The sequence below is a fragment of the Egretta garzetta genome, unplaced genomic scaffold, assembly GCF_000687185.1.
Source record: "Egretta garzetta isolate BGI_Z169 unplaced genomic scaffold, ASM68718v1 scaffold108, whole genome shotgun sequence".
In the NCBI taxonomy this organism is placed as follows: domain Eukaryota; kingdom Metazoa; phylum Chordata; class Aves; order Pelecaniformes; family Ardeidae; genus Egretta; species Egretta garzetta.
In genome coordinates this window covers 2,536,070-2,546,016 of record NW_009260614.1, presented here as the reverse complement: position 1 = coordinate 2,546,016, position 9,947 = coordinate 2,536,070, and the positions used below count along the sequence as shown (strand labels likewise).

Genomic DNA, 9,947 nt, shown 5'->3' with positions numbered 1-9,947 from the left:
GCTTATAAAATGCTATAGAATGATGAAAAAACAAAACTGGTACATGCCAACGAGCCATTGACAGTATCATGCTTTTTTCCTCGACTTTGTTTTCTTTTCTATTGCAATTTCTATAAAATCTATTAAGTCCTCTATTCCTGTCCCACACAGGAGGAATTTGGTATGCAGGGTCATGTTTACCTACAAAGAAAAACTTTTAGTAACTGCGATCTCAAAGCAATGAAACGCAAAATGGAGTGGTAGGTGTTCGGTTGTTACGGCTATATATTTGAACCCATTCAGTAGTTTGGCCCCTTTTTTCCCTCTTTTAAAATAAATTCATTGGACGTGTTTTAGCTCAATACAAGAAATTCTGGTCTTACAAGACAAGTATAACTGACACATTTAATGAGACCCTGTGTTGACCAGGAACATTGACATCTCATGTCTACCTGTACTGATACGACCTAGACCAGGATAATTCTGCTGAAGCAGTTCTACGTTAGAGCAGACAGTTGGATAATATCCATATTTTTCTCTGTGGCATTGGAAACATGAGCAAAAGAGTGCCAAGCGTAAGAATACTGTAAAGTGACACTGATGGCTGGAGTTGTGATGTGTAAGCTCAGCGAAGTTTTCCTGTAGACACTAATGAGCTAAAATAGTTGTAATTAAAGGTAGGTATCGTCATGGTCATGCTGAGCTTCGTGTTAGAGTTAGCAAGAGGGGCACTGGCATTTTTAAGCTCTCTGCTTATTTGACATCATGACTCTAAAAACAGAATAGAAAAATCTTGGCTCTGAAGAACAAATTCACAAAGGAAGCAGGGCTATGTGTCTGCTGAGTTATGGGTATGACACCTCTCGGGGGGAATAAATGTGTTATTTTTCTGGATAAACGTATCACACAGATCTCTTTTGTCCTTCATATATTAAACTGAGCTGTCATGCTAAATTCGATCAGTGTTCATAAGGTGATACTTTTCAAGCTGCTTTTGAAAGCTGGTTTTGTTCAAGCTCATTCAGGTAATCCTGTCACATATGAGCAGGATGAGCCAATGTCAGGAGCATTTGAGGGAATATTGCAGCTACGTGGCCATGGCAAATTGATGGTAAGGAAGGGGGGTGATAGATGAACCCAATATATTTTTCTTCGCTCACCCCATGATGGGGCTAACTTTGTGCTAAGGTTATCCATTCCCTGTTGATAATTGGAGAAAATTATTAAGCCGTGCTGGGTTTTTTGGTTTTTAATTGGTTAGTACCCAGTACTGCCACCTCATTTACTCTTAGCAGGTTTGACACGCTCTCGCCACGCTTCTGCTCTGCCCCTGAGGCAGGTCAGTGGGTGCTGTGCAATAGCCGAAGGAGGAGAGGGGAAGGCGCCTTCTGAAGCCAAACCAAAGTGATGTGGGACCGGGCAGACCTTTGCAAGTGCCGGCTCCTCTCTGGGAGATGGAGGGCTTCACTGTTGCATCTTGGCCCAAGTCTCCAGGGGTTTGGTCTTCACTGTCAGCAGTTTTCTTCCACTCCCTTTGTGTGTGCTCTGGAACTGAGCTTGTCAGGTTGCGGGGTTTAGGGATAACGACAGGCAGCCCGACCCCATTCTCCCAGCACCAGCAAAGGAGACACACACATCCCTGGCTGGCCTTGTGTCAGCAGAGTGATTAAGCACGTGCTTTCAGAGTGCTTGGAGGGTCATGCTTGGAGGTTGCGTCTCAGAAGATTTCGAGAGGTGCATTGACTCACTGAGCTGGTTTAATTTCTTTGGGATGTCAAAATAGCAAACATTCAAATTGCCGTAATTGATCTAGGCTTGCAAAAGGCCTTTGAGAAGATCCTGAAGAAAAGGCTGCTGTGGAAGCTCATTTGTTAGGAAGCAAGAAGCAAAGGACTGTTAGCAGCAAAATGCAGCTGAAGAAAGGAAAGCAAAGAGTTGGGTTGTTTTCATCATGATCTGTTTGCGACGCGGCATTGGTTTAAGGGCAGCTGAACCCTCGAGTCCTCTGTCCTGAGTTGGTCAACGTGAAAGACAGGAGGGCAAACAGTGGCAGGTACATGTGGTCTGAGGGCATCTGCAGTAGTTGGAGCTGGAGAGAGCTGTTAGGAACCGTAGTGAAACCATCAGGCTGAGAGAACAAGGGACCGAGCCAGTTTAGACAAACTCGAAGCGATGCACATTAACCCAAAACCTGCAGGTGCCTATGGACCTCACGGGGCTCTGGAGTAGCTGGGATAAGTCAAGACAAGAAGCTGGGTGTTACCAGAGGTGGGTTAGTGCAGACCTTCGCTCGTGTCTGCAGCTGCAGGCTGGGAACAGCTACGTAGGATGTGAGCGAGAAATGGGGTGGTGAATAATATGCTGAGGATGAAAATGGTTTGGTACAAATCAGCGGTGCAGCTGCCGAGGGCTGGCCAGTATGGGCCAGCTGCTTCTTAAAGCAAGTGTTGCAGAAGCGCAAAATGTGCAATGGGATAGCAGAAAAATAACAAAATGGGACCAGACGTGGGAAGAGTCTCGTGGGAAGAAAGACTGGGAAGATAGGAGTGGAAAAACTTATGAAGGAGATAAAAGGGCAAGGAGTTTAATTTTGTAAAGGAACGGGTGATACTGGTCATTTGCAGAGAAGTCTTTTTCTCACCGACTCACAAGAGCAAAGTGGAATTAAAAGATGAGAAATGACAACCTTGTGTGAATATTTTCGTATGACATGCTAAGAAATTTACTGCTATGGGCAAGAACTTGAGAATACTTAGAAGGGACCTGAGATTTATGTACATAGCAAGCCCATGCCATGTTACCACAGTCCTAGAAAATCTTGGAAGAAAATCTCAGGCATTAAGAAAAGAAGAAAATCTCAGGGTATAAGCCAGTCTTACCAGAGATGAGCATGAGATCTCATGGGTTGGACAGGTTGCTTTATGTATGCTGGCTGCCAGGTTTTTACACCTGTTTTGGAAAAATCTTGGGCTGGCTGCAGTCCGTGGTGGGAGGCACGGACCTTCGGCCTGATTCAGTAAGGCGTTGTCCATGTGTCTGTCAGACTAGGTGAGCTTTACAAATACTGTGATTACGAGACCTGGATTTCTTTAATTAAAATGCGAAATGGAAACAGGGAGCTAATGCTCTTTGGGCTCAAACCGGTTGTTATTAAAGAATATCTCCCGTTACTTCCCAGGTGGGAAGTTTGCCAGCCCGTTTGAGGAAAGTCCCCTTCAACAAGCACTCCGGTGCTGGGAGCTGGCTACTGAATACTTTGCAGTTGCATAGTTAATGATATAATTTATTGCTTCCTAACTGGGAAGGTTAGAAAGCCAAGAGATTTTCTGTATTGGGAATAAACCATTGCCTGTGCATGCGTGTGTATGCGTGTGTGTTGAAGCAGGATTGGGTTATCATGGTGTTGCTTTCTCCTAGGGTCTGCTAGGATGTTACAGCTGCATGCATCTATTTCCCATTGAGTAAAACGTGATGATTTCTGAGAGGAGTGTTTGGATGTTCTGTACTTCACTTTCCTCTAGAAAGCTACATCCCATTCTTTTTTACTACATAAAGAGGTGCTTTAAAAAAAAAAAAATCAAACATCAAGTGCTTTCAATAGTATACTCAGAGTGTACAGGATATAGGAGTTACATTTATGGCGTATGTTCTGTTTAACAGCTGGATGAAATAAATTGTTTCATGTGAAATATTGGAGGACTCTACATTCTCAAATCAAGGCCAGAAGCAGCTCAGTGACTGAAGAATTGTCAACATCTTGTGCAATTCCACTAAGTGCTTCTTTTCATTGATCTGCAACTTTATTGTTGACAATTAAATCCATTTCAACGCAGAAGATAAACATTTTTAACAGGAGGTAGCAAAATCTTTTGTCCTGAATGATTTTCTTCTCTGTTTTATAATTAAGTACAAAGTGTGTCACAAGTCTTGCTATTCAGTTGTACTAAATACTTGCTTACTGTGGAATAATTGGTATCAGCAGATGACAGAGCTGCTAGTAACCATGCTTTCGAATGCATGGTTTTAATTTGCATAATCAAATACTTTGTTAGTGTCCTTGGAAATTAGGATGAAAGATGACTGTGTGCTAAAAATGAAAATTGTTTTTAGCAAATCATGTGTATCCAGTACAACAGATGAATTGCTCTGGGGCCGTTATGATACGTGTTGGCTGGTGTAGCCAACAACCTCCTCCAGCCTTTGCAGTAATAGTTTCTGTCATCTGCCTTTATTTATCCAAATGTTTCATTGACCAATGTCTAATCAATATGAAATGTACAATCAGGTCTTAAATCTGATTAATTATTTCAAGCCTTGTAAAATGCTTGTTGAAATATCCCTCCCAGGGCCAGTGGTTGGTGGGGTATATACATGTTTTCTGCATTCCATTGACTTCAGAGAAGTTGTGACGGTCTGTATTGGTTGTGACAGTTTGCACCAACTGCCCACTTACCCATGTTAGAACTGAAGAAAATAGGTTTATATTTTTTGAAAGATGTAATTTTTTATTAAGAAGTTTGAAGAAAATTTTAGTTAGGCAGAGGTAATATTGTCAGGAAAAGAGTTTAACTTATCAAAGTACTTACCAAAGTAGTAAAAGAAAATTAATGCTATTTTTTAAATGAAATAACGCTATAAAAGATTTCCTTGGTAGGCTGAATGCTCAATCCCAAAGATAATGCTGCAAGACACTGCAAACTCCTATAATTTTCCTACTCGTGCAATAAAGACTTTAAACTTAATCCAAAATCCCCTCAAGGGCATGGAAAATCAGTATTGATTCTGAATTGCTCTCTTAAGATGCCTCCTTACTCCCAGGCCAGACACAGAGAGGCTGAATTGTAACATGGAGGGAAGGAGGAGTGACAGGGTATTTTGTAGCCTTGTTTCCAAATCAAACTCAGTCATTCCAGACCTAGACATGGAAAAGTTGGATGATTTTGTGATTAGGAAAAAGGGTTGGCCATTCTGAGTTGACAGCATCATGCAGGACGTCATCTAAGGAGATTTAATTGCCTGAGTATGGCCAGGTCAGGTCAGAGATGCCCAGTTCACACGTCCTTGGCTGCCACTTGGGACCTGGGCAGGTTGGTGGTGCCCCAGCTCTCATCCTGAAACTCCCTGTGCTGGCTTAGCATCTCCTATGGTCTTTGGTGCAACCAAACATGTTGAACCTATCTGCAGGCAACACTTGGCCAGGCAAAATTAGAACGTTTGTTCTTGGTAAATCTCGGGGAATTTCAAATTTGGTGACTCTCAACAGGGCCTTTTTGTAAGGAGAATAGTTGGGCTTTGTCTTGTGGCTGGATGTTCTCAACTGGCCACCTCTGGCCATCCTCTAGCTCTTTTGGATCACCCAAATGGTACAAAGGAGCCAGAACACAGTGTTTAGGTCAAATTTTACTGGTTTGCACGTTAGGAAGAGAGGTTGACGGCATTTCAGCTGAACGCTGCATATAACCTGTGTTCGTTATAAAAATCCCTGTCTTTCAATGGAAGTGTTTGCATGTGCTGTGTATTTCTCTGTTAACGATGTGTATGCGTATAACCGCTATGGGTGTTAATATAAATGCATATGTATTACACGTAGCATACATGTATACAAACACATGGGAGTGCATGTGTATATGTGTATGTTCACGGAATGTGTATAAAATATAATGTAAACTCCCAGCTACGGAGTCTCTCTAGTTCACATGCAGTCATTTGGTTTACTTACAGGTCTTCCCAGTGTGGCCTTGTCTGCTCCTCTGGCATTATTGAGCCAACCAAGTAATAAGCACGTAGAGACAGCAAACTGCTAACTGCACTTGTGTTACTTGGAGGGGACTGAGTCCTGCACCTTGAGATCCCCAGGCTGTGGGTGTTAAGTGAAAAATAGCGGAATCTGAGATTTAAGACACATCAAAGGGCAAAGACAGGAGAGGAAGATAATGGAAGTTGCGTGTCCTGCCTGTGTGGGACAAGCTTAGCCAATGTTTCTCCTCTGTCCTCAAAGAGCATCGAATTATGGCTTTATTCTTTTTTCGGTAAAAAGACTGACTGCTGCTGGATGCAATATCAACTCAGTGGAAAAAGGGGAGCCTGTGTCAGCACAGAAGTTACATCGCAGTTATTGCTCTTCTGAATACCGATGCAGTAATTTTACTTTATCCAAAATAGAGTATGGAGACTGCCATCAAACAAAGTTAGCTTGCTTGCTCCATTAGCTGTGGAATGGAAATGAATCCCTACAATGTATACACACAGGAGGTTGTGTAGCTGGGTTGTCTGTATCGTAGTGTCGTGGAGGATGTTTTTCCTCTCAGTTTTTACACCAAGCTAGTCAGTCAACGTTCAGAAATATGGTGATATGCAAAGACATACTGGTAGAGAAAGAGCAATCTTGTATGTATGACCTTGAAGCCCTGTTGATGAAGACTTGAGCGCTCCTTATGAAACATGTAATTGGTAGCATTCATCACTGATGTGGGATTTCGGCTCCTTAAATAGATACTCTGGGATGAAGATTTCTTTCTGATTTATATATCATAATTACCAGCCGTGCAGGGATGCGTGTGCCAGGCATGCTGGGGTTAGAGAGACTCCTGGACATCTGGTCCCAATTTGGTGTAGAGGGTAGGTGCAATGGTGTAAGACAGAGCGAGGGAGAAACTGTGCACGCGTTCAGTGTTTGACATTTGGAATAACATTATCTTACTAAATACAGCATCTTCTAAGCTGCGAACTAACAGGAATGGTACTTCAGGGGCTGTGTAATGAAGATGTAAGCAGCAGCAAAAAATACCCAGGAGACGCTGGGATTCGTAGCCGTTTTCTCCAGGGGAGGAGGAGCGACTGCATGAGGAACAAAATCCCCAGCAGCGAGCTGTGCTGAATAAATGTTACACACACGAGAGATCCTAAAAATATCAAATGAAAAGATTTAATGAATGCACTGAGTGCAAGGCGTTCCCCGTAGGTTTGGAAGTATCACCTCTTGCAGGATTTTCAGGCCACCTACTGTGTGTTCATCTTGTAGGGAGTTTCTAATGACAAGGCTAAGCCCTCAAAGTCCTAATTACTATGACTTTCTGTCAAAAAACAAAAATGTCGTAACTCTTCCACTCGTAAGGCCTAGGAACATAGATCCACCTATTCCTGAACAAACTGTTGCTCATTTCCTTCCTCCTTGGGGACCTGTCTTAACACATGTGGTGATCACACTCCACCTAACTTTTAATAATGTTTGACCAAACAGGATTGATCCAAAGAATTAATGCAAATGGATTTTCCTTTATTTATAACCTGCAATTTAATTGCAATGAGATAGACCTTGGGCATACAGCAGAGTAATTATTTTTATTCCTCTGGAGTCCTGCTGTTGCCCCCATAGTCTTCTGATCCAAATTCGTGGAGGAGGCTCTGTGCCTGTTACAGATTGCATACTCCAGAATTGATTAAAGTACGTCCTCATCAAATACGACTGTTTACTTCCCCCCCCCCCCCCTTTTTCTCTCTCTCTTTCTTCTTCTCCTATTTGCCTCCCTTTTGCCCCCCAAAGGTTTTTTCCCCATCTCTTGTCCATAAAGTATTAAAACAATCCAAATTCCACTTTACCAGGCTGGTCGCCATTGCACAGGGCCTGTAAAACACTCGGTAACAGGGGCCCGACATGTTTTGCTGGGATCTCTGCATAAAATTAAACCCAAGCAATGATAGGTGTTTGACACCTCTCTGCCAGGCCGTCTCTGGCAGCTCCAGCACTGCCAGGGTTGGCAAACACTGTTGTGTGCGCCCGGGCTCTGGACTGGCAGAGTGCGCTCCCCGTCATCGTTATCTGCACCCCGTTACTGCAGGCTTTGAGCAATGTGGCTGTCAACAATTCTTCCTTATTTTAGTATGCATTTATTCATTTTACCCCCTAAAATTGGCAGAAGAACGAGCAAAGCTTTTCTGTCTTAAGCGTATTTAGAACCCTGTGTACTTTTTTAATCATAAGCTTGTCCCAAGCCCCTTTAACTCTTGCATGTTTCCCTTAAGCTTCGTTTCTGTGATTGCCAAAGGTGTTAAGTCCAACTTCTCAGAGTGTGTGCAGTGCTACCCTCAATGCCGCTCCTGCCGCAGGCATTGCCTTTTCCAGTCTGGGGTCAGCAACATTCCTGGGGGATGTACAAAAGCATGCTGTGCTACTTTGAGGGTGCCCGAGCCCTGGCCCAGGCTGCCCAGGGGGGCTGTGGAGTCTCCTTCTCTGAAGATATTCAACCCCCACTTGGATGCTGTCCTGTGCACCCTGCTCTGGGTGAGCCTGCTTGAGCAGGGGGGTGGGACTGGGTGAGCTCCCAAGGTCCCTTCCAACCCTTGCCATGCTGGGATTCTGTGAAATAAATTCATTGGCAGAACTTTTGGGGAGCGATTCAAATGGGAAATTGCTGTAGAACCCCGGTGAGCAAAACTCCACTGTAGGAAACGTTACAATTATAATAATACTCATTAAAGAGCTGGAAAACAAACCCAAGTCATTCCATGGCCAGCCAACCCAAAAAAGCCTATGTTCCTACTGCTGAGTGTTTTATAAGGTTTAGACCTCATGTGATAAGGCACAGGGCTCGTATGGCATTTGTTCCTGCAGAAATAGCAGAGTACAGGTACTCGAAAATAGTGGTGCTAAGCAAGGCCTCGCTTCTCTACCAGTGGTTTATTTGGAAGAGATTTACTGGGGAAAGGCAGCGAAAGGGGATGCACACATTCACAGGCAGAGCGTGTGGTCTGATTCTCATATCTTCAAAGAAAACGTATTCATAGAATCATAGAATGGTTTGGGTTGCAAGGGACCTTTAGAGGCCATCTGGTCCAACCCCCAACTCAGGACTAATCACGTTGCCTTCTCAACTTCTTTGGCCGTTCTTCTGAAAAGCAATGTCCAAAATTAACATCACTGAGAGAAAAATGGCGGCAAAAATCCGTTATTTCCCTTAACCTTTTTGTTCTGTTCATCTGGCAGCCCAGGCAATAGAGACGTTACAGTAGACATATAATAGTAATTAGGGATAGAAGGATGCGCCTAGAAAACAAGCACTTCTCCAGGCAGGGAAGGCAGCGGAGCCTGGCTTCCCGCAGAGCTCTCCCCCTCGCACTGCAGCAATTTGGGCTTGCGTGATTCAGTAGATAATTTCAGTGGTTTTTATGTGATCATTTAGGGATTGATTTTGCCAAATACTCATGCAGATGATATTACCTACACTCACAAATTTATCAGCGCTGTTTTATGGCCCCGCATCTTGGGAGCCGCGCGATTATTGTGCAAGTGTAATTTTTCTTAAAAATCGATGAAACGCTAGTGTGGTCGTGTGGGAAAGCTGGGAACTGAATCCCTAGGAGACAAGACCCAGGAGGCAAGTACAGTGAGCCCAGTGTGTGTTGAGCTACAGAGACAGAAGGAAGCAAAACACAACCCCTCCTGGTATTTTCCCAAAGGCAGAGGTGGGGGTTTGGGGGGAAGCCTGACTTGAGATTTTTAGAGCACTTGAACCCCTGCAGTCAGCTCATCTTTTGTGTGCTTGCTTTTTTTATATGTTAATGAAGACACCCCGAACTTTCTCCTTGCAATAAAATAAGAGAAGTATTAGGAGAAGGGCTTGAGGGTTAGGGATGCTGCTGGAAATGACCTTGGGTTGGATGCGGTTTCATGCTGGCACGATCCTTGATGAAAACAAAATGTAACTGCCCGGAGCGCGGCTCTGGCGCAGCCATTCGTTTGCTTTTGCCCGTTTTGCTGCACACTTAACTGTTTTATCTGTGTCTTTTGTTGTTGCAGATAAAGAGTTAGGAGTCAGTGCACTAGCTGAAAATGACGACCCTGGTGCTAGGGGCCCAGCTGTCCCGAAAATATCAGGATTAGAAAGGAGTCAAGAGAAGAGCCAGGACAGCAGTAAAGACCCAGTACTTGAGCCTGTGGTGCCTAAAGACCCTTGTCCTCAGGTGGCGCA

At 43.8% G+C, this 9,947-nt stretch overlaps 1 protein-coding gene across 1 annotated transcript in view; it reads left to right on the top strand.

The window, feature by feature from the left end:
• The window catches only part of AUTS2 (activator of transcription and developmental regulator AUTS2), a 582,970-nt gene that overhangs the window by 545,568 nt on the left and 27,455 nt on the right, over positions 1 to 9,947 (top strand). The window contains 2 exon segments of the mRNA XM_035900525.1: positions 9,776 to 9,944; positions 9,946 to 9,947. The exon segment at positions 9,946 to 9,947 is cut by the window's right edge and continues 184 nt beyond it. Coding sequence (XP_035756418.1) covers positions 9,776 to 9,944; positions 9,946 to 9,947 — 171 coding nt within the window.